Below are 26,803 nucleotides of genomic sequence, written 5' to 3'. Positions count from 1 at the left end.
CCGGGCAACAGGTTCATCTGTTTCGTTATTCTGTTATTGTTTCACAGTAATAAAATAAAAGTTTTTTTCTGGTGCAACAGCTGAACCACTAAACTGAAAAACCTTCAATTCTTGTTTCTGATGTGCTTGTAAACGTGTTTCAATTGGTAACGTCAACATGGATTTTGTTTACAAGTGTTCCGTGTTTTTTTTTTTTAGTTCATTTATTTGCTTCGGAATTAAATTGCAATTGAAGTTTAAAGGAAACAAGAATACAAAACACGATTTTAAGAATTGCACACGAACGAAATGCCTTGAACTGTAAAAAAAAGAGAAACTTTTGGAGTGGGGATCGAAGAGGACTATTGAGACTAAACTAATTATTTGGTGCAGAGGGTTGGGTAAATGTTTGCCATGTTGAAAGTGTTAGCCTGTGAATCTCTTACGCTCTCGCACTTGATAATTACCATTATACAGGTATTGCACAGTACGTAGCTTTGTTGGGTTGTTATGATTTTTAACCAGCCTAAATTGTGGGGCTACCTCAAGAATTCAGAAGAATTCAGATTACTTCTTTAGGTCATATTTGAATTAAACCAGGTTCTTATCAGGTCGTCATGAGATCAGTTTCTAAAATTGCCTGACCTGACCGGAATTCTTAGAACATGCTTTTTATTGTTCCATTTCAGTGGTCGCTTCCTTCCTAATAAATTGAAACGAGCCTGTGATCAGATCCACATTTGTAATTTCTCATCATCAATTTTGTTACCATTTAATTGATTGTCTCCTAAAATTCCCAAATTACCAACAGGTTCTTGAAATTGTTCGAGCGGCTGAATCACTAGCCTTGGGAACTCATTTAACCGAAAATGTTCCACCGAAATCACCCGTTGAACATCATGACGATAAAAAGCATAAAACCACCACCATTGTTATGTCGGCGCACACGCTTGACACACAACCACAGGTATGTTGACATCAATTTTATTTAAAAATTTACAATTTGCATATATGTGTTTAACCCTCCATGTGAAATGAATATATTACCTTGCATCAATGCACATCAATGTTTTTAACCCAACAAAAAAAAATTACAAAACTAAAATTATCAAAATTCCATTCAGTTATCATTTTCAATGACATTAATGCTCTTTTAAAAAAAGGTCAATGTTTAGATATTTTCGCTGTAGCTTTTGTGTGTTTTTCAATTATTTTTTTTTTAAATGCAAAATTCTAGAAAAATTCGACTTATATGAACTGTATGCGTTATGGTTCTCTTTGTTTTTTTTTTTCGTGTATATATATTGTGAATTATACCCTCTCATCCAAAGTTTAATTTCAGTTAAATCCAACCGCATTCTCTGCATAAGCAATTAAAATTTTATTTTTACAAAAATGTTTATCTCTCTTTCATTCTGTCTTTCGCTCAATGTCTATTAAACATATCCTTCCCATTCCCAACAGTTTCGTCGAACTTTCAACAGTTTACAGTTTACGGATTTTATTTTATTTTTTGTACAGATACATATGGCGAAATCCATGACCTGTTCCATGATGAACGAAATTTCGTTTTGATATAGCATGAAATCTATAGATCGTTTCTTCATTGAATTTAATCTCACTTCATAGATAGCCGAATATAAAAGAATCGAAGATGCTCTTGGTAAAGTCAAATAGATTTCGAGCTGTATTGGTTTGAAGTTTCGTTAGTCACGGGACAAGTAATGAGGTGGTTGATATAAATATTTAAAAATCGCAATTGAGATATACAAAAGAATCCTTTTATTTATGGAATGACAATTCACAGAAGAAATTTAAAGAATTTAAGCGAACAACGTAATTTCAACTGGTTTAAAAAAAAATGAAATTTCAGTTAATTAGTTTTAAACATCCACCAAGAAGTCGATCTTAAATGTCAAGAATTCCATTCGCAGTCATTTTATTCAAATTCATATAATTTTTAGTTGGTATATGTGCTCAGAATCGATACTCTACTTACACTCAACATTTAATCATATGGAGCAAATCATTTTCTTCATTAAAATACGATTGCAAAAATCACTTTGTTGCTTCCCAACACGAGCACTAATATGTTTCGATCAAGCTTTTTTTCTCGCTGAGCTTCGAAAGTGACATTAGTACCGTGTATTCAGCATAATGGGCTTTAAGAAACCGATATATATTCGAGAAGCTTCGCAGTCTGTACAGAGTATGGAACGGAGGTTTGAAAATTTTACGTACGTTTAATTGTCCGAACATACTTAAAATATAAAGTGAAATTTAAACGTAATTCTTACATAATTCTACGCGAGAAAATAGAACTTTACGAGAACAAATTCGGTTAGACTAGTTACCATATTTTTAATGCAGAACTTTGCAAGTCATTGGACAATATTGTTAGAAGAAAAATCAGATTCATCTTCTTCATCAGAAAGCATGTCTTGGGTGTAGATTCACTCAAAACTTTCGCATTCGTTCGAGTTCCATTCACGTATTTTAATTGAAATGAAAACAGTCATTGCAACGCAGAAACTTAGTTTGAAACTTCTGATGAAAGTAACTCATGTGAATCATGGCCAAATCTAGAAAACTTTTGTTACAATTTTTGGTTCTGTACGCTTGGTTAAAAATAGTGACAATACAATACATGGAAAAACTCACTGGAGTGCTTGATAAAAGTGCATCTCATTCTATACACTAATATTGTATTGACAACGACGAATACTATGAGAACTTCAATTTACATAAAAGATCAAAAAATTTTTAAATTCAATTGTCGGAAAATTTAAACAAAACTTTGACGAACCTTTCGTTATCGTGAATCGTCTTACTACTACAGTTGTTCTATCAACTATACAATTTTTTTTATCTGCATAGCTGACTAGAATACGAGTCATAATACATTTTGTTAATACCCAAATGCATATGACATTGACACTATTTCAAATGTAAAAAGTATTTTTTGTACCAGGTCTGATAAAATCACTTTTCTGTCGAGGTAAAAAAAAAATTGGTGCACAGGACGGCTGAAAGAGATGTACATCCAAATAAATCAATAAATCACTCGACGTGGTTTACCACAACTCGTGCGGGAAAAAATGTATAAAATTTCATTCTCGCCTAAGATCGACAAAAGCCTTCATTTCAATGCTATCTAAAAAGTCGTATTCCAGTTGTCCAGTATACAAATTCTCTTGCGAGATGAATTGCATTCGAAAAAATTTCTCCTTTTTTTCGATGGTAAAACTTTTATGTAATGAATTGCAGGGTGCAAAAACGTGAAACATTTCCCATCGTATTTGGCAATGGTAAAGATCGTTTATCTAATATTGACAAAAGCGATATTGAATAAGATACACCGGTTTGGAGCCTGGAAAAAGAACATGTTTTACCTCGAAAGTAGGTCAAAGTGATAGTAATCGCCGGGAACATTATTGAAATACATCTGAGGTAGTGAAACTTTACCCATTGATCTTCGCCCTGAGCGATAATAAAATTTACCGTTAGGTATGCCATTTAAAGTTTGAAGTTTGCTTTTCGAATTATTAAAAACCGAAACCACCACGCGCAAGTCTTTAAAAATGATTTACCCAATGTTAGTGACGAAACATAAAAAAAAGTAATAATTTCCATCTCAAATGCCACCATTAAAACAATCCAATTACTTACGGAACAAAAACTGAATTACCCACGAAATTGTCGTGGTGACAAACATTTTATCTTCATCGTTGTTATATTAAATTCGAATTAGTCTTTTCACTGTTAGAAAATGTGCCAAAAATTTTATATTACCCAGTCAACGCCGCCAGTACCTCATACTTACAAATATTCATAGCATATTTAACACAAAATACTGGTGACTAAAATGTTATTGTCGAATTGAGCGTGAGGGGCGCCGCCTAAGATATTGTCGACTGGCATTTGGTTATGTATTTCAAAACTGTACGAATCTGTAAAAAGTGTATTACAAAGTTGTAAATAACCAGAGACTCATCGACTGCGTTGGTTTTGATTAAAACTTGAAGCACACATTGAAAGCCATTTGGAATGGCGATAATGGGCGATATTATGGGAAGAAATTTTCTTTGTTTTTAAACTAGAAACTTTCCAAATTAATACATTCAATGAAAGTGTAAGCGCGTTTAACCACTGAAATGATTTTGATTTTAAAGAAATATTTGAACTAAATGAAATGAATGAGGTGCCTCGAAGGACGAAAAACCTTTAATGAGGAAAGAACTTATCGAAGTTTCAACTTTTTCAGATCGAATAAAACAACAATGAAAAACTCGAGATTTTTTCTTTATGTTAGAAGTAAAAGTAATTTAAAGTTAACAATTTCTGATAACAATGTAGTGTTTCTGGTGACACGAACGAACAAATGACTATCTCCACGTTGAATTGCAGTTTGTTCCATAAAAGGATAATCTACTTTCCCTCCGTCAACATCATGTCGGCATGGTTGATGTGTCCCGAGGGAACATCGTAATTTCTTAAGGATAATGTCTCAGGTGAATAAAATTCGTATAGACAAAACGGAACAAGACAGGAATATGAATCGTTTCTAATCCAATTATTGTATACGCATAAGAAATAAATAACTTCAGCGCACCACACATGTGGTGTAGGCGATTTCCAATTTCAAAATGTTTTCAGACATGTTTAGGACCTTACTTTAGTAAACTAAAAATCAACCGATGTACAAATTTTGTGTTTGAATTGTACTGTACAATCCATAAAGTAATTGAATACGCTTGATGAAAAAAAAATATTTAACAATTTCGTAAGTCATTCTTGTTGTAGTACTAAAGTGCATAGTTTGCCGTCGACTAGTTTGTGGAAAATTTAATCTTTGATACAACAACCACAAAAACTCCGATGCTGGATTGAGTTATAGTCTCTTTGTGCTTTGAAGTTAGGCAAATGCACAGAAGTTAAGACTCAAACATCCAGATATTCTGAATTAATCGATGTATTTTCAGTAAAAGTTTAATCGGTTCTATACTGAGCTTTTCTCGGCTTGTAACTTGGCTACGTCTCGGACTAGCAAAGAAGAAATTCTTCTTGACCCTAGGGAAAAGAATTTCTTGTTTGCTAATCCGTGTTTAATGCTATAACTCGAAATAAAAATTAAAAGTTTCGTTTTCGTATTATTATTGGCCTCGGCCTCGCCTCGGATCAATATAAATTCGACTTTTCAACTTTCTAAAGTAATAAAATTAGCTGCAGAAATTCTATGACATCTCGGTTCATCTGCAGTCTTTCCAGAAAATGAGATCGGATTCGATTAGAAGCGATTAGAACCTTTATGGTGAAGAAGAAAAAAGAAAAACAAAAGATTGGTGCAATCTCTGGATCAAAGCGTCTTTTTTCTGCTTTGCAACCCCTTTCGTCAAGAAAATAATAATAAAGAAAAAAAAAAACATTAAAATATAATCCCTGATACACGAGCGTTCATTAAACGTAAATTTATTTATTCTGTAAAGTTGGGGTTCGCTTGCAACGTCTGCTGTATAAATTTAAAAATTCCAAAATATTTTTTTTTAACTTTAATTCTCGTTTTCATTTTTACACAAACACAACCGTTGTTATAATACCAAAACCCAAGTATATTTAACATGGGATTTTCAGTTAATTTTCGAAAATTAATTTATTTTTACATTTTCCTTTTTTTAAATCCTTCACACACAATTTAATGTACAAAAAAACATTTCTTCCCTGGTCTTTAATCCTTAATTAAGTTTTTATTTAAATGTAATCATAAGATAACATTTAAAACGAATGTTCGATGTACGAAACTGTGTGACAATAAGAGACCGAATTCTCTTCTATTTTTCTTTTGTTCCATTTCCCCATTTTCGACTTACGGAATTATATATAATATTTCTATCTCCCCTTTCTTTTTTGTCTTATCAGAACAAGCATGTAATTATCTATGTGACATCTGCTAATTATTCAAGAGAATTTATAAACTTTAAAAAGAAAATTAATATAAATTTGTAATGTGTTGCGATGCGAGCATGAAGTGTTTTTTCTTATTATATTCTAAGCAACGTTTTATGACAACAAATATCAAAGTCAAAAAAATAATAAAAAATTGTTTTTTTACTTTTGATTTAGTTTTTTTTTTGTTTATTTTCCCTAATCGCAACATATACATAAAAGTATATAAAAAAAACTCAATGTTTGTGTGTTACTTGTTGTTTGTTTAACAGAAAAAATGTACATTTAAAAAAGAAAAGAAAAAAGGTAATATACAAAACCAAACCTGAAATTGTTTTGAAACTTCTTTCCGTAAAAGTTGTTCTTTGAAAACTTTGGAAGATGAAACCTAATAGCGAAATACACCTACGCTGCATCATATAATATAACCACACATTTCTACCATCAAAACAACTGACACATTGTGTTGGTTTTGATTCGTTCTTTTCTTTATTTCTTCACGGAAAATGAAATCTTTCACCACAATAACGCAGTCAATTTTCTAAATCCAAGCCAATCCAGACCCGTTGTGCTACCATATTTGTATTCAGCAATTTATTGTGTAAACTATACAAATGTCACGGAATTCGTTTTGTGTGGACTGATTATCCATTTTTTGTTTAACTTTTTAAACTCAATTGTTGTTGTTTTTACTCAGCTCAAATCTATTGGACTTTATTCCATGATTTTACATGTCGTTGAGCATGGTAAATAGACGAACAAAAGAGTGGGGGGAATCTCGTCCGCCTTAAGCAGAAGGTTTTCATAGCAGAGCAATGTTTCAATATATTTTCAGAAAATAGCTGTCTATTCCAATATGTAGTCTTTTTTGATAAGTTTTTGTTAGGCTTGAATTAACCACGAGTTGAATCCCTTTTGTTTCTGTTTCTTTCTCGACAGTAACTTAATGTGATTCCTATATTCTGTTCAACACGTTGAACAGTAATGCGGTAGAGTAGCACTCGGGATTTTGACTGATTCCAGCAATAGAATTTTGAAATATGAACACGAAAGAAAACATGCGAGACTGTTGATATTTTGTATATACTAGCTGATTCTGAAAGGTTAATTTGGTCTTACCCTCGATTGTATTTACCCCAAAGCTAATGACGGCTCATAGAAATACACTGTTTTGTTAACATGTAGGACGTAGGTGGTATAGAGATGAAAGAAATGATTATATATCCGGATTTAGTTCAAAGGTCAATCACTGACTTACCACTTCAGTTTTGTCACCACCTGTTACCAAATGTTTTCAGTATTTCTTTGTTCCGTCGACAAAAACAACGGTGAATAATCTCAAGACCCGCCCTCTGTCATATTGGCCATACAGCCATTAATGTTCAATCTGAACAAATTGATCTAAAGTGTTATGGTTGATCATTTTTTGATTGCATTTTGAGAGCGTCTTTTTTGTGTTCAAAGTTCTAGTGCTGTGTAAGCAATCAAAAACCATATTGCGCGGTAGTGGTGTATGTTCAGTTATAAATGTTTAAACAAGAAGCTTTGTGAGTGACAAGTAATCCACCACTACCAAATGTTCGTTTTTGTTGTTGAAAATTTCTCTTTAAAAATAAATATCCATGAAGGCGAAGGTGTGGGAACAGAGCTTCTGTCTCCATAATGTAACACTCTCCAAAATTGACAAAAAAAATGAAAGGTGTTTCAAAATAATTTCAGTTTTAACCATTAAAATATTCGACTAAAACGAATACTCCTTTTTCTTATTTGTCATTACAGCTATCGTCTTTAGACTTACCTTAACCTTCGTCGATGCAAAAGACTGAATTTTTAGTGTAATGCAACAAATTTTAGAAATAGATAAATTTAAAGAAAAGAAGGAGAAGGAAAAAACCAATTAGCGTTACGTGTAAATAAAATTAAATCAAATCCGTTTTGGGATGAAATAACAATCATGACGTTACACAAAATGTTCCGATAAATAAAATTTTATGCTCGCAAGTGTTTCTTTACAAAAAAAATGTATTAAGACGAGTGAAGTAAATGGAACAGAACACATCTTTCATAATGTTTGTTTTATTCTAAGAAATGTTTGAAAAATCACATTACTCACATTGTTACGAAAAGGATTCATAACTTGGCAGTCGTAAATATTTTTCCAGCAATAAATCTTAGTGTTACACACCTATCTATAGTTTAACATACTTTTTATTAAATGTTGCAGTATTTTCACATCGTTTTATTTTTATTTTTAAATCAATCAAGTTTACTGGGTTGAGTCATTGGAATTTTTTGATAAACTGTTATTACGGTGAGTGTAAATAAGAAATTAGCACAATTTAGATTTTTTAGTACTAGTGCGCGAAAGTATATATGAAAATCCATTTACGCACTACTGTAGATAATAATGCATAGTTATTTATGACATCGAGTGTCAAGTACTTTATTAGGCGCTAGATGTGTAATTATGACACGAGGCCGTAGAGCATAATCAAGTACTTCGCACCGAGATTCGTACAACGTTTTATGCAACAGAGCGATCTAAAGTTCGCAGTTTTTGAACATTATGATCTCATGTTGCATAAAGGTTTTTCTTTTGATGTTCCCCATATGTGTGCACAAAAATGTGTGCTTCGTTTAAAATCAAAATTGTGCTAATTTCTTATTTAGTTTCATTGTACAACAAGTTGATAAAATGATAACGAAAATCATTTAAATCTTTTAAATGACAGAGTGTTTCTCAAATCTATTACTTCTATTTTTTACCAATTTTTTATCGATGATACGAAATCTTTTACTTCATTAGTTTTACTTACGTCATGTAATATTAAAAGGACACAAGATAGTCGTCTCATCGTTTACTTTATATCGTTGCTGCCCACTACAGATGGTTTATTCTAAGAGCCTATCGAAGAAAATTTAATATTAAAATTTTATTATTGACAAATCCAGTTGTTTGTGGCGATACAACACAACATATAAAGAGGAAAACGGCAGCACTTATTATTACTCAAAGTTATAAAATAAAAACCGAACCTCCAAATGAAAGCTATATGCACCAACAGTATTTGAGTCACCGTTCATAACATTTCATAAATGGAAACTCATGTCTTAAAAATCTCAGAATGGAATTAACCCCTACATTTGAATAAAGTTCTGTTCAGTTGGAACTTATCGAAATTTAAGTACTAATAGTATTTGAAAACTGAAAATGGTTTTAAAAAACAAGACCCAGTGGACCGCACATCCGTATAAATATGAAATCTTTTCTCTATTTTTCTAGAGAAACGCTATATTCCGCGACGAATTCTTCTAATTTTCAGCTTAGAAATACTAGAATCGAATTGAATTTGACATACAAATTTTGATGTGCACGGATGAGACACGAACTCACAACCTTCAATTTGCCGGGCCGTGAAATCTTTTCTCTTTTAAATATTTACGATAACACAACCAAAAAAAAACTCTTCGAACGATTTGGCGATCCCGTTCGATTTCGAGAGGAAGAATAAAACTTCTGTCAAGTATTTTCCCCCACTGAAAATTCGGGAAAACTTTTTATTAAAAGATCTAAAAGCCAATTCTGACTTATGGCTCAATCTTAAGAAATTGAATAATCCGAGAAAATTTGGCACAGCGCCACACCGAATTAAACGATTTCATTTTCCTAAGTAAACTTTTTTAAATAAATATGTCGGTTCGATAATAAACTACAAAAAAAAAACAAACAAACAAAAACTGTAAGCCCTGCTTACAATACTATTTTCAGACATTTACCAATTCAATTTGAATTTAAAACTCTATTTACAAACTTCATTCAATACAAATTGTTTGAGATTTCTACGAAACTAACATTTCCATTTTTATTTCGAAATATTCCTATAATGTCGACTTCATCAAATAATCACACGGGATGATCTACATAAAATATTATTGAAAATTTCATTTCTCATGAACAGCATTCTAGGAAACTATTGATTTTTATTTTTTGTGTGTGTGAATAAAACAACCAACATGACATTACAATTTGTGTACCAAAAACCTTGTTCGTTAGTATCAATAAAACATTTTACACTCTCCAAACCAGCTCGACTGTCGTTCTCTTATATATATTCACATTTTATTGTATGACACCGCACAAAACGCCACCAAATCCCTTTTATGCAGCTCAAAATTTTACAACATTTTACTTGCATTAAGTACGGATCGCATCGGTTATATTTTTGTGCATCGTACAAACCACTTGAATATTTTCCAAATACATTGAATTTAATGTACTTTGCCGTTTTTCGGTTGGAACACATGTACTTGGTACGTATTCGTTTATACGATTTTGTTATCTACTTTTCGTACGTATAAAATGGGAAACAAAAATAAAAATCCATTTCATTGTACTACGGCTTTGAGATGCATATATATGCCACAATATTGCCTTTATAAAAATCATTAGATACAATTTCTCGTAACAAATTTCGAAACATTGGAATACAAAGATGTAAAGGTGCAGCTTTTTTCCGCCGTTAGCGTACTACTTATTACACATATAAAACTTCAATTTTTTGAATTACTTTTATATATTTTTCAAAAAATAAACCCCACACACAGCTTTTACTGATTATCGTGTATACGATCCACACAACTGTAGTAATATAGCCCCATGCATGCATATACACACGGTAACGCTAGCTGGGTGAAAAACGTTGTGCAGTTAAAATTGGACTCCATTCGCAGGTCAATATTGTATAGGTAATTCACTGCTGCTACTACCTTTTTCTCTCGCTGTCTCACTCTTTTTCGCTATTGATTCTGAGGTCACATTTAAGCTGTCTTTATTTATACTGTTCCACGTATTATCATAAATTAGAAACTAATTTTACCTTTTAACGCTGGAACGTGCGGGAATCGTACTAGTGAGTTGAACTACTTCTTTTTTTTACATTCAATTAAGCATTGATAATTTGTCTGTTGGAGTAATCAACATCGTCCGAAATGGGGTTGGTTCGATTACAGGCATAATATGATTTATAATTAAAATTTGACCTTTCCCACATTCGGAGAACGGTGACGATTGTTTTGCGCTTTATAAAATATTCGGCACAAATTCTTCTCCGAATTGAAACAATTTCACCATTTCTAATAACATTCATTTCGAAATCAAATCAACGAAAAACAATTCAATCATTCGACGAGTCAGAATATAAATTTGATAAATACTAAACATGTTCGGCATTGTATATTGTCAGGGAACAAGCCAAATCATGTATTTTTAATGACACCACCAGAAATGTGTCTAAAAGGAATGCACGTCATTGACTGATTTTATTTGGTTCGGGGTGTGTGTGTGTGTAAGTGTACGTTTTCTTTTTCCTCGTAGTTTTGTTATTATCATAAAAGGGAGTTTCAGATTTGCTTTTATTTAAAGACCAAAAATGGGTATAATTGGGTGGGTAGTGGATATATTTATCGAGTTTGTTAAAGTTTATGTTGAAACTGAAAATTAAGCATTGTTATTGTTAAAACTTTGTCCATTCCATACGTTTATCGTTGATCCTTGTTTGGATGAAGAAATGGAAGTATAATATTTGGTGTATGCTAAATTATAGACTTTCTCTAGAAGTTGGAAAACTTTTCCCTTATAGATTCATTAGAAACGAATTGAGGGGGTTATTTATGGCTGTGAATGGGGTGAATAAATTTGAATGAAGTTTTATTGAAAAATCGATATGTAAGTGTAGTGAAGATATATTTTTTTGGTTCGTAATTTGACTAAGACACTTACGAAAACACCTACAGTCAACAAAAAAAGAAGAAGAAAATTTAACTTTCTAACTAAAGGGCAAATATGGGCATTTTTCAGACAAGGATGTTGTCATTTTGTGACACAGGTCAGATATTGAATAATTTTATTGAAATATTAGCCCAGTAATTTCTTTGCAACTTATTAACATACACGAGCAATAATCAAGACTTGTTCGGGATTATCAAAATGAAAATCTGATTTCTGTGCGTACTATATAAATTGGTGTCTACTAATGATGACTCATTAATGAGCTCTGAGTTGTTGAATAGATGATTCCGAATTTTTGAAATAGTCGAAGAAGATATGGAACTTCTCTGCATATTGATTATGTGAACAGTTCCATTATTCACAACTATTGATCATGAAGACGACGCCTGGTAATTCTTTTCAATATTCTAGACAATGTTTCTGTGTTATAAATGAATCACGTCGTTCATTCAATCTAACAGTTGTCGCTCCGCCACAACAAGTGATTTTGCACATGGACTATTTAAAAATTACGCACGCGAAAATTTATGAATTTCATTCGCTCTTCCAGCCTGCATAATCTAAAATGTATGCGAGTCTTTAAAGTTTTATTAAAATGAAATGACAACTTATCATTCTTGAAACAATCGAAACCATTCCACCGTGATAGCCAACTCAATATGACTGATACGCCTCGACGAGATACGGAAAGTAAACATAGCATACAATGTCACCGACAACAGTAACCAGACAATTCTACTACATTTTGTAGGAAACAAATAAACCAACAACCCATCCTCCAACCACAACTACGTTTTTTTTGTCCCACTTCTCGACAATAACACTAACAACTTGTCAGGTGGTTTTCTGGCATAAAGACATAATTTTAGAGCACCTTAATATGCACTATACGATAAAAGTTTCGTAAAAGTTTAAATTCTGTGTTATTTCCTAAATTGCAGACTTAGAATTTTAATTAAATGATAAAGGTCTGTGGATATATACGGTTAAACGACGGCACTTTCATCAATTTACTAAAGGAAAAACCGCATGGCTTATATGCTGTACTAAACTTTTCGTCTAAATAAATTATAATATTCTCATTATATCAGAGTGGTTGTTCACTATTTTCCAAAGTCACATTGGTTGACGCTCACAAAGCAGACAGGGAATAGACATATCATTTTAAAAATTCAATCCTTAATAAGAGCACCTGAACATCTAATACAGTGTATAATATTTTCCCTGTTATATGTCGTTTTGTTACAACATACAAATGCTCAACTGGGGAGAGAGAAGGGAAACGAGGATATATACTTAATATCATAGGTTCGTTTACAAAATAAATTCTCTATAGGACGTTACATCTATACAGAACGTTTCCTTTTTACAAGCTGTTCTGGGTATAATAAAATTTCACATAAACACATTTTTTCTGTGTACATTATACACCTATTCGTTTAAAAAATCAATTACCGTTTTTCCTGTTGTTATATTCTATGTTTTACATTTTTCTTGATTTTCGCTCTGCTTCTGAAGATGTTTTCTGCCATCAGAGTTTTAGGGGTGATACACACTCACACACAGGGTGTCATTAAAATTCTTTGTTTCGCCGGTGTTTTACTTTCTTTTTTTATCTAACATTTTATTTTTACATTTTCTTCATGATTCATGATCATCATTTTGCTTTTTGCGATGTGAAAGGTGAAAATTGCTTTTTTCATCGTTACTTTCTTTCGTACACCCAAGACATTGTAGTTGTGAAATGAACTGTAGTGTGAAAATTTATTTAACTTGTCTTCCGAACAATATGTTCGTTCAGACAAGAACGATAAAGTTTCGGATTTTTTTTATATTTTTCGTTCTCTCTCAAAATTTGTTGTTGTACAAGTTCAGACATATTCATTAAAATTGTCGTTTTGAATGGGACAGACACATTTTCCAACAGATTGAAATTGTTTTGGAGTTTTTTTTTTATTATTATTTTCGTTTCTAGTCTCACCACTTTCACACAATTGATATTATCTGTTGACGTTATTTTTTGGAATGGTCACTGAAAAATTGTTGAGGAGTTTATATTGTCAAGGGCACGAAGCTAATAACAATTTGTCATGAATAGAGTCCGTGACAGAAGTTCCCTCCACACTCTACTAAAAGTTTTACCAGAAGATTTCCCCCAACAAATCTATATATCATAGATACTGATTCGCTGATACCGACCCGACTAACCGTCCACTCCACAAAACATAATTGATTCTGTTAGACTGCATTATCTAAGCAATTTACTCAAATTTACTCTCGCCACATGTCACTCTAATACAATTATCATCCATAAATAAGTTAGGGTGAAAAGGTGTACCTTTCTCCTACGACACTGTCGCCAGCATTTTCAACACTTAAACGTACACCCACCACATATAATAAATGAATAAATTCCAACGAATCCTTCACAACGAATGCTGTACAATAAAATTACAATGAGACAGAAAACTCAATTAGGCATACATTACACATAAATATATCTGTTACAGATAATGGCTGCGAATGGGGAACATTGGAATACGATAAATAGAGTCATTAAATCAAGTAGTTTAAACGATGTAAATGTATCTTCCCTTCTTCTTCCTCTTTTTTGCAAATAAAAATAGATGCTTAGGTGTAACATTTACTTGTTCATACTTGTTCATGATGAACGCTATTTATCTTCATTCGGATGCTGTAATCGAGGAAAAGCGTCTTCGGCAAAATGTTCTATTAAAATTTTACGATTTTATAACTCAAAATTGATAAATTTCGCACACACAGACACATAGCGATAGAAGTGTACTTTAATCGAAAATGTTACTCGAGGAGTTGGTTCCATAAAAGTATATGTGAAGAAAATGTTTATATGTTCGAAAGCCATTCGGTTTATCAACAATAAATGTAAAATTTTATTAAATCCCATTTTCCCCATTATTTAATTATAACAGATGAAATTGCCTTTCAGCCATACAATCACCCAGTAAATGTAAAAGGTTCTTGTTATGATGGCAAATTTACCAAAATGAATGAAGAAGAAAAGAACGAAAACATTGAGCGGCAAAATAAAATATTTCCGTACATTTTTGTTGTTTGATATTAAAGAGGAAAGCGCAAATAATAAATATTACGTACAGCTTCAACTTGTATGTGTCGTGAAAGCAGAAGAATTTGAACAATAGTCTTTTGTACAATCATTATACATTCGTTTGAACATGTATTGTCGTTTGTTATGTCAGACGTTGCATTGCCACACAAAACAAAACATTTTTGTTTTGAGAAATGTTGGAATATGACACGTCGTAAATTTCCACTTTCCAAATTACATTTTTCAGTCTCTTTTTGATTGAAACTGATCCAACCATTTCGACCATTTTTCGGTTTATTATCGACCGGAAACACTTCAATTTTCCGCTTTACCAGCGATATAATCACAACTTATGAATTTATATCAAACGCTCACAATGTGACACTGCCTAATTCAGTTCAAAATCCTTTTATCATAGGAAAAATATTCAAATTGCGTGAAACTTTGAGACATACCAGGTGATGAATAAATGAAGTAAGATTAAGGTGCGAAGTCGAGGTATATATCGCTTTCAATTCCCGACTGTGTCAAAGAAATTTTCATTCAGGATATATTGTCGAGACATGAACGTTTGAATTCGTGAATGTGGTACACGCAACTGCATAACCAAACAATAAAACATTTCTTGGAAGTGTTGCGACGGTTGGTGAATTGCATTGTGAAATTTTTTTAATTAATTTCTTCACTGTCGTTGTATTTCATTATCGAAAATTGAGTTAGCAATTAAGAAAACTTAAGGTAATTATAATTCAACGAATTTTCGCTGCCACATATGAATTGGAAGCTTAGTGCAGCAAACACTGAAGAAGTTAATGCAAATCTACGACTTTAAAATATAAATTACGAGACCCGATTTTCCTATAAACTCAAGTCAAGTTCTATTTCAAGTGAATCGAATTGCCAGGTGAAGGTTTTTACTTTCGCAAATATGTGGCGAAAAATCAAATTTACCATTTTAGATACCGGGAAATTTGACTCGGATACCGGGAAGAAAACAAAATTTCACCTGACCTTAAATTTCCAGAAATTTTATTTGCTCGTAAATATTTACAGTTAATTGGCTGGATTGCCGAAAATCAAAAACAACTAAAAAAATCCACAGATTTTACAATATTTACTGACTTCTGTCCATGATTATAATAAAACTGCAACGCTGCGAGAATTCTATTGAACTTTTAACTGTCATACTCAAGAGAAAATGACGCAATGCACGTCAGGTCACCCCAGAATAGGGTCGTGTATGCGTTCGTAGATTTCCATCATCATATTTGTCTATGTTATGTTAATCAGACAGCAATTAAAAATGAAAAGTGTCGTTCTCACCGATTCTTCTCAACACTGCGCGTTATATCGTTTTCATTAAATATTTTTATTCGGTGCTCAATTGAACGCTCTAGATATTCTACAACATATTATTGTCACAGCAAACCTTTAAGTCGGGACAAAGAATCCGATAACTGTTGCCCATTGATCCGATTTTCAAGCTTTCCAGTTGTATCTATTCTATATGAACGGTTACAACTGTGACTTGTATTACTAGATGGAATTCTTGTATAAGTCATAGAATGTGTAGTTGTCGAAGCAGAGTTTTTTTTCTCTGGAAAACAGAAGTCGACAAAATAAACAGAAAATATGTCACACAAACCTTATTGGTTATACAAACCAAAACCGAAAGCCAATATTTTGTATCCATACAACCATACAATAATAGATTGTTGACGTTTTTTTCCTCTTTCTTACCAAGGAAAAAAAAAAGTCTGTATATCTCGATGTAATGTATATAAAAAAAAGGAAAATACGGAGATATTGATTCAATATTTAATAACATTACATTTTTAGATATTTTCGAAGCAGAAGAATGAAGAAGAAGAAGAAGAAAAAAACTGTCGTTTCATCAACCTTGTTATTTATATTGATCTTTCTTTTATAATAAAGGTATGAAACTCTTTTTTCTTCTCCTTCCTGCTATGTGACAAGTCCTATTCATTTATGACCGAGAGAAAAACCCATTAAATATAGAAATTCAATACCCACAGAATAAATTTAAAATCTCGTTATATGACGTATTAAATTTGAACGAAAAAGAAAATGGAATGGCACACACATACATCGGCAAGCAAAAACCTGTAGTTCACCGTTGAGCATTACGGATATTACAATATAAATTGTATTCTTAAGTATCGATCCGATTGAATACAGTTCATAAATATTTAATTACAATTATTCAAATTTTATGATTGAAAACGTAGTTTTGAATCTGAATTTCGGTATTACCGTCTCTATGGACATTTCGGCCCGGGCATATTATGTATACACGATATCCTAGCAAAGCATAATACGGATATAGTAACGCGACTTTATAGTTTGACCGAAACCATTAAATTTTATTACATTTTTGTGTGGAAAATTCAATTGCATTTATGAAAGTGTTACAAATAGTTGCTAGGCGTTTTTAGTTAAATTAACAAACTTTTCGGTATAAACGATTTAAATTCGATTTAAAATTGTAGACTGCACACAGCATTTTACGAAATGTTGTTTTTATTATTCGAAACAAAAAAAAAAAAAACAGGGGAAGAAAGTTCTATCACTCGTCCTTTAGTACGCACACATCGCTATACAATAATTTCGGTTCATTTTCCAAGAACTTTGTAGATAAAACTTAAACAGGAAAGTGGCACAATTTTCATTTTAAATTTAATTTCACAGAAAGCTTATAGAAAATAATAAAATGAAGTAAATGTCAGACTTTTTTTTATTCTTTCTCTTTTATTTCACCAAATTCACGTTTGAAGTTTTGCAAATGAAATTTTTCCAATGCATGTTCCGAATGCTTCTGGAGAGAACAGCAAAATTTTGGGGTGGTGCAGTGTTTGAGATATTTTTCACTTTATTAACACAACTGTGCAGCAAAGACTGAGTGTACATTAGTGCATCACATATCGGTTCACATCCTTTTACCAATTCTCAAATCTATACATAGAGATAGTAATAACTATTTTTTGTAAGACGTATGTGAATGTAATTTTCATTTTGGTATTAGAAATAATCTTTTGAAAGGAAAATGAAAAGCGGGCACATCATTGACTGATTTTAAGTGATAGGGTTGAACATCCGTGTAAACGGCAATGTTAATCAAATCTACTACTTATTTTTTTCCAGTGTTTCATATACGAAATCTTTTACTTCATATGTTTTACCAATGTATTTTGCTATAAAGGCAACTCACTAGTGTGAGCTTATTAAATATTTTTTGTCATCTGTAGTGATAACAGATGTTCTCACCTTCAGTTGACATTTTCAGATTTCACTGTTTTATCTTAAAAATTGTTATTACTCTTAAGATCAAAGTTCCATAGCTCAGTTGACTCATAGGCAATTACATTTTCTCATTATTATTGAAGTTTTTGTTGGGAATATAATTAGTTAGCCGTTTATAGGAGGTCTGCATTTGAGAAAAGAAATAATTTATTTAAAAAAAAAATACAATAAAACGGAACGATAGGTTTCTCTGTATTCAACTAAATAAAACAAATAACTTGAAGCGGGACCAGCGTAACATAATAGGACCGGTTTAGTGTTCCGAAAATACTGTGCAACATTTTACTCTATATCATAAATAGGTCAAGAGCCTTCGTGCATATCAGTACACACAGTTGATCAAGTTTTGAAGGTTAAGCTATTTGAGCTGCCTAAAACAAAAAATTTTGTGGATTTTAAGCGCGCGGTAACATGAAGTCTTTTAACAGATTGATTAACGACATTGACTGATATACACATAGGCGCTTGGTCTCAAACTAAGAATCGGAACAGATCGGCCATACCTGAACCTGAATATAGCTGACCTGTTAGATCAAGTTTCAGAATAAATTTTAGATTTGAAACCTGCACTGATGGTTTAAATTGAATATCAAATCACTGCTGACACGTTTCAGATCAATTCAGATTGGATCACAATCTAATTCAGGTCACCTGACATCAGATTCAATCCTGGCTTGTTTCCGAGCCTTAGTATAAACTAATTCTTCAGTGTCGATTGGTATTGAAAATGAATTAACGCGGAATACTTTCTTGTGTATTCATGAAAGAAAATATGAAAATAAATTTTATAGCCGGATGAATTGATTATTATTACGAAAGTAAAAAAATAAGCGAAATATAAATGAGCATACGTGTTGAAAAGCTGTTTAATTGCAGGAGATAAATTTAAATAAAAAGAAGAAAAATGAGTGTAACAAAAACAATTATTATTGGCAAACCACATTAAATGAATTGATGTGCATGTACAATTTTGAATCAAATTAATTTGAAAATATTCTCGTTAAATGTAATTTATTGAAAAAAACAATGGAAAAAAAGAAACTAAAAAAAAAACAAAAAAAAAAAATTAAATACCAAAAAAAATATTTATTGTTATTAATCTAAATTCATTTTTAAGATCATGTATATGTATTGTTGTAATTTGCCGAATTTAATGTTGATTTATGAGATGTAAAACATTCAGAAAATATGATCATTGTTTGATAATTGAATACAGAACACTTACAATAAAATTTATAATAATTAATTAAAATAATATCAACCCAAAAACAAAACAAGAAACTCTCGTACTACATATGTTTATAATTACATGTTCTGTTGAAGCATGTAAATGAATATATATAAAAAAACAACAACAAAAAATCCAAAAAATAAATATATTTATAAAAACAATTATTTTAATGGAGGTATTTAATGAATTTATGTTTTTTAAGTGAAATTTATTTTATTTGCCCAGAGGAAGTTGATGTGGTGTACAATATGGATTTATTTCCGCCAAAGCTACATAAATTCCCGTAACACATAATGTTGCAGGGGGAGGGTTTATAGAACGGTGTGTTATTTTCATCTTGTTTTTCACCCCGTATATGTTTTTCTTATACATATACGGTGTGATACAAGCTCTTCTATAGAATCGTGCATAATAAGAGAAAATGGGATTTTTAAGTTCGAAAAGTAACAATATTTATTACGCGTTGGATTTGGTTTTCACGCGAAAAGTATATGCCCGAAAAATGTATGTATACGACAAAAAAGGCAAACATTTAAATTATTATTTTTTTTTAGTCGTTTCATTTCGCGGAAAGTACGGAAGCTTATATCGGTCTTTAGAGTATAATTTAACTTCTCTTTTTTTCTACTTCTTCTATATTCTCATCGGAAAGAACGTTTTGCCGAATTAATTTCATTGCAAAGCAATGTTCTTCTGTTGCCAGTTATTCCATAAAAACAACAACCTTTTCTCCGGCTATACAAATCAAAATTTGAATTAGACTATGGAGTCTATTTACCATTTTAATTCATAGAAACACCATTTTGAGCAACATCCAGAAAGAAAGCGTGAAAAATCAAACGTAAAAGTGTTATGCTCTGTTCGTCATTTGACCATAATTAACTATTCTATCTCATCTGTTTTAAATAAACCATCGAGATCGTAATTAATCTCACCTAAAAATAAGGTTCTGACCTGACATTGTCTTAAGTTTCGACTCGTACTGCACTTCTCCGAATCACCACTCGATTGAGAATTTCGAATGACAAATTAATTTAGAAAGCTCGGATTCGCTCAAAACTTTTTTAATTTGCGAAATATTTCATCATATCGAGGACATCTTAAGTGGCAAAAGTGATAGAAGTGTCAAATTTCAATCCAGCCGAATCGGTCACTATAAATTGAGCAGAAAATTTACCTGAACTTCATGCTGAAAACAAAAAGGAATTCGGATATTTTTAGAATCTAAGCACATCTCAATGCCATTCGATTTAGTAAATTTGGTCTAAAGAAGAGTATTTCAAAGCGCATAGCTTTGAACAGTATCCCAACTTTGAACGTTGAATATGAAAGAGAGCCAAGGAGATAATTACGTTCAAAGTTTTGATATTGTTCAAACTTACGCGCTTTGACTAAATCTTCCCTCGACAGAAGTGTATGATTTTGTGAAATCCTTTGTTTTGTATACTACTACGACCGATAAAATTGTTTTTGTAGTAAATGTAGGAAGGGTCTTCAATAATCTGGCCAAGAAATCACTTCGGGCGTGAATATTTCACTGGTCTTGTGCTCATGACTAAAAGACTCTCCATGAGCGGTAGGATAAGCGGGTCATTAAAAAATTAATAGCCACACTATCGATCCAATGATCAGTATCCATAAAAGCCAGCACAATCTCACCAAAAAAAAATATCATAAAATCGTACCAGCCAACCATCTTAAGGAATAATACAAACTGACAGAAGAAAAATTCATATTTGATCAACATTTTCCTTTTACAGACTGATCGATTTTAGTCGGTAATTCGTCAGTCGATCAAAATGAATTTTTCGTCCATCAGTTTATTACCATCCCAATCTAAATACGAATCAAATCTGATTTTTATGTTCAACTCATTTTATAACTAACAACATCGTTAGTGCTGAATCGTAAAATAAACTTTTCTGTTTCCTAAAAACCACATCCTATCAATTACTTAACAAAACAAAATCTGCATACTGTTGATATTCAACGAACATACAATTTGATTAGAAACGAAAGCCACGAATCGATAATGTGTGAAGCGAACATCGAACAATAAAAGTGTTATTGTTGTTACTATTCATAACGGAAACACAAACGTTACAGCAACACAAAGCCACATTTAGCCAATTAAGTGGAAACTTGTTTGAAGCATCATTCTTTTTGTTGTTTTCATCATTTCGTTTAGTCTTCGCGAATCAATTAATTAAATTAAATTTTTTCTTAACAAATTCTGAATTAATTTATTTACGAATTTTTGTTAAGAAAAAAATCAAGATTTCTTTAAAAAGAAAAAGGAAAACAGGTAAATAAAACAACAAACGCACAAACCATTTAATACGGGACGTCGAACAAATTTCTGTTCAAAGGTGTAACATATTGGCATAATTATTTCGTAAATTTTTTTTTGTGTATACGAAATTGATGGGAAACTGTTGATACCATTTCGGTTGTGTGTAATATCGATAGTCAACTTCCTCTAACAATGTAAAAATCAGATATTAGAAATTATTTTGTGAAAAATTCTGAATTGCAATTTTCATTCGAAAAACATTCTGTAATCTTCGTTGTATCAACGTTCATCCGCCATGATATACTCTCAAACCATCTGATAGCTGCATTTTATTCGGTCGAAAAATGTTGAACACTGATCGAAAATTCGTAAGAGAGCTGTTAAGACTGCTTTGATGGGATGGTGTAGTAAATTAAGCAAAATGAAATTTTAAGGAAAAGTGGATTCGAAGTACTGTTAGGTATTGTTATAGGGTGCCGATACCGATGTTGATCCATTTATTTCAAGTTTCGTTGTCGCACAAGTCAGCTTATCATAACCTTCCAAAGTTTCTCCTAATCAAAGAAAGTCTGACTAATGATTTAAAAAAGATTGACGATCAAGTTCAGATGCATACCAGAGATGATACTTTAAACTACTACAAATATTGTAACTCTCCCAATTTTAACACGTTATCCGAATATTTTCGTATTGCTATAAGCGCAACGAAATTTTTTGCCTTTGTTGCGTAAATAGTAGCTACAATGCAAAAGAGTTCCCTGCTGTTGGAAAATATATTCAAGGAAAAATTTCAATTTGTAAAAAGTACCTGTCGTCACATATAGAAAAATACACACGTCTTTTGTTCAATGTAAATGTCTGCTATTTTCGTGTAATTGTACTCGTACACTGTGATTAACCATAAAATGTCGATGAAATAATCTCTATCGCTCCATCAGTTGTTTTTCTTTCTTATGAGAGGGAAAATTGTTTTTTTGTTTCGTTTTGTCAAAATTTCGAACCAAAATTTCAGTATATTCGTTACGATAATTTTATTATATTGTGTACGTGCGAGCAAAGCTTTAATGTGTTATGTTTTTTTCGCTAATTTAGCTGCTTCATAAATAACTACATCACCAATGACCAAATCATCAAAATTAAACGTTCAATCAGCAAATTCAATCGACTACTCATTCCACCGTCATGCAAACTAATGATTTTGAAATGATGAACTAACATAAATTACATTTTTCTTTTGTTTCGACATTGCAACATAGGTCGAAAGCCGAACACCGACTACTTCAAATTTCATAAGTAATATGCATGAACCCTATCCGCCACAGAGAAAATCATCTGTTGATAGTATTTTATCTGATGGTAAATCTTCAGCTAGAAAACCGCCCACAAAAATTGTAAGTGACGACGAGTACGTTCAATTACAACCGTCACAATCGCGCCATCAAACAACCAATTTGGATGATTATCTGAACGAAAAGAAAATAATTTCGTCATCGATACAAACCCAAGTGGCTACCGATCTTCATACCCAAAGCACGCAAACCTTTAGCAGTCACGAGCCGTATTCGCGACGAGATATTGAAGAAGGGGAAACTAAATCGGATATAGGTAGTGTGACAAGTCGTCCGAGTTCGAGGAATACGATACACAAAACCGAAGTTATCAGTACAGGCACAAATACGTCGTCGCATCGAAAATCGGTCAGTTTTGATTTGGGCGAATTTGAATACACTCCAGCTGGTGCCGCAGCGAATGATGATGAGTCGGTATTTCAAAGGTCTTCTGACAATACGCACATTGATCCGGCGTTAAATGATGGATACGAAATTCCTAGATGTTCGCCGCCAGCGGTACCAACTGTAGAAAAGAGTCAAAAGAAAGGTATTCTTCGGTCATCGAGTCCAATGTCCAATACATCAACATTGGAAAGAATATCGATGTCGTCGTATACACGAAAAGATTTACCATCCGAACCAGAAATTGATCGTGAAAATCCTTTCCGAAAGGAATTTTTCACAGACAATGGCCGCTCTGGCGAGTATAATATTTACGAAGAAATCGGTGCCTCACGGCATATAAATGACTTGTCGGATAACGAACGAAATCGAGATGTAAAAACTCGACCGAAATCCGTCTACGAAAATGTTGTTAACAGCGACAACAACCACCAGACAACCAGAATCGATAACAAATTTGTGTCTAGCGACAATTTGTCATCGGACTCCGAACAAAAAATTCCAATTAAACGACCAATATACAAGTCAACTGGTAATATTTTTGGCAATAGGCCAGCGAACAAACCACCTGTTCCGCCTAGACCACCAAATGTGAAACATGCTGATGTTGTTTACAACGAAGGATTAAAAACAATTCAAAGTGAAATGGAACATGGAGACTTGGTTGAGTATATGATGCATAATGTGGAAACGAATACGATAACTGTTATAAAAACTGACAACGATCGAACAGACTTGCACACTTATGATTTTAACGATGATTTACCATTGCCACCGATAGTCTCACCTGTAATGTCACCCACACCGCAAGGTATTCGTCGTAATTTGAGTATTGATCGACCGAAAGAAAGCCCCCCGCCACCGCCAATTAACCTGGCAACAATGCCAAGTCGAAATAAATTACGAAGCTCAGACCTAATTGATCCGTCGATAATCGAAATCGTTCCAGCAAAATATGATGTATTTCCAACACCCAAGCGAGTACAATTCGTAAATGAAAATTCGTTGAACAACATTCTGGTGACCGAAGACACATATAGAGACATGATGTTACAAGAAAATGAGCTGAGAAACGCCATCAGCCAATCTCACACTGAATCGAGGAACATTCCGATACGTCAAGCTCCTCCACCTCCACCACCTACACATCAACCATCACCACAGCAGCATCAGCAACAACAACAACAACAGCAACAGACAGTTATGATGCCTTCAAGCACACCGAACCTTAGCTCTCCAACCGGTAGTCTGCACAGTTATCAACAAACAATGATGACACCTGTACTATCGCATAATCAAATATTTCCACAATCCCAAATCGTACCAGTTCAGTATTCACATTTACCAGTTCCCCAACAAGCAGGAATATTTCATACTTTTCAATCGCCAACATCACAAATAAACTACAGTTATCAATCACCCAGCACAATGTCTCAGTCGAACATTGGTGGTTTTATGGTGAGTGACAACACACATGTAATGGGCTTACAAATGCAGCAGGGTGTGACTAATATCAGCCAATCCCAGCAGCTTGTTCCAAATATGGGACACGCTGTAAATTTTAATCAAAATTTCCCATTACAATCGGGTCATCATCATCAGTATGTCAATGTAACTAACCCGAATTTAATTAATTGGAATAACACACAGCTTGAATATTACAAACAGACACAGTCTGTCCCATATAGCTTAAGCAATAGCATGAATACAACACCAGCACTATTTTCGCCTACATACGAAATTTCCCCAATTCGAATAACATCACCAACCCCAAATAGCTCTAAATCACCACCGAATAGTCCAACTTTACAATCGTTTGGTAAACAGACTTCGGTTTAAGAATTTCATCGTTTTTAACAAAAAACAAAAAATCTAACGCTTGTTATACACTTGACTTTCGAACACCACCTCCCCCTCGAGACGACGATCGTCGAATATAGAATGTCAATTTTCTGTTTTCATGGAAAAAGTTTTTTTTTTTTAAATAAATAAAATGAAAATTAAACGAGAATATACATAGAACAATAAAAAAACCGGTCGTATCAATCATCGGTATAAAATATTTGTTAATGTTTTAATTTTACTTTACGTTTGTTACGGTAAAGAACTATGTGGTCTGTTTCATTAGGGTGACATAAAAAAACGGTTCACAGTTGGATCAATAGATTGCAATTTCCACTTGCAATTATAAGTTGACGTAAAACTTCTAGTTTATCAGTCGACTTCTAGAACATTTTGAAATGAGTAGTCGTTTACACTTTCGTTAAAAATTCGTGAACACTATGGTTCGTAGTACATTTCGTACATGCGTACATTTTGCATTCGCATTTCGCATTAAAATTGAATTACTACATTCTTTCGACTACTTAACACCCGCAACGTGTGCAACATTTACGACGTTGAGCCAACTTACTTTATATAGTGCTTCACACAGTCATTTTACAAAATTTATTTAAGCCTTTGGACTCAAGCAATCACAACACTCAGCCTTTTTACGAATTTATAAATGCGCACTTGTATTACTTACGAAAGCATACGAACCAAACAACCCATAATGGCTCACCATACGTTATACCTTATGCTATTCTTATCTGGCCTTGTTGCAGTTCTCCAATCATCCCGAATGCTCTGATGCGACACTACGAATACAGTGAAATTCTCAAGAAAATGTCATTATCTTTCGGCTTGCCCTGTATACCAGTCCTGCAATCATTCTAAGCATTTTTTTCCAGTTCAATGAATGTAAATCTGAACAACTGTTTGTGGAGAGCTACTCGCAACAAATTTTTGTTTCGGAAATGGAATCAGAGTGTGATATCGCAGGTTACATTTTTGTTGTTGTTTAATATTGCAAACAGGCGAAGTGCGTTAAAAGCAACGCGAACTGTTTACGAAAAATTGTCACCCTAATGTTCACAGTCACTATGGTACCTCTAATTTGCAATGTTGTAGCCAAGGGATTAATTATTTATTCATGGGTCCAAACGTAATTATGTATACAAGAGGAAATATCTATAAAGCTCACGAATGGAAATTGGTATTTTAAAATTTATTTTTTTATTATTTATGATACATTAGGTGCTTGGGACGATTTTCGGCTGTTGTATGGGTGGGGTGTTGCTGGAGCAGAGAATGTTACGTTGCATACATTACGAATTTAAAATTAAATTGTTTCCCTTCAACTTTATTATTATTTTTTGTGTAGGACTTTATTTTCAATGCTTATTCCACACGTAACATTTTCATAAATTTCACAGAATTTATAAAACTTAATCTAGCACTTTGTGTACGACGTTCAAGAATTATAATCTCCGCAACGTTAATAAACTTTAAGCTCTGAGTCAGTAGGTGGTATTTATGAAGGGCAAATATACATTATATTAGCAGCGACTTTAGTTTCGAAGAGTCGACACAAATATTGACTCGG

At 32.7% G+C, this 26,803-nt stretch overlaps 1 protein-coding gene across 11 annotated transcripts in view; it reads left to right on the top strand.

Moving 5' to 3' along the window:
* Nucleotides 1-26,803, top strand: part of LOC119085625 (protein lap4) — a 94,505-nt gene that overhangs the window by 52,506 nt on the left and 15,196 nt on the right. For 8 of the 11 annotated variants that reach the window (XM_037196051.1, XM_037196050.1, XM_037196058.1 and 5 more), the window contains 2 exons: nucleotides 791-946; nucleotides 22,900-25,438. In XM_037196051.1, the coding sequence (XP_037051946.1) occupies nucleotides 791-946; nucleotides 22,900-25,215 (2,472 nt within the window). In that variant the 3' untranslated portion in view covers nucleotides 25,216-25,438. Of the gene's footprint in view, nucleotides 1-790; nucleotides 947-7,701; nucleotides 8,154-22,899; nucleotides 25,439-26,803 lie in introns of those variants that run through there. The other 3 variants (XM_037196056.1, XM_037196061.1, XM_037196060.1) reach the window with 3 other exon arrangements.

The sequence above is a fragment of the Bradysia coprophila genome, chromosome X (genome assembly GCF_014529535.1).
Source record: "Bradysia coprophila strain Holo2 chromosome X, BU_Bcop_v1, whole genome shotgun sequence".
In the NCBI taxonomy this organism is placed as follows: domain Eukaryota; kingdom Metazoa; phylum Arthropoda; class Insecta; order Diptera; family Sciaridae; genus Bradysia; species Bradysia coprophila.
Note: the sequence above shows the minus strand (reverse complement) of the source record. Positions and strands in the feature narration are given on the sequence as shown.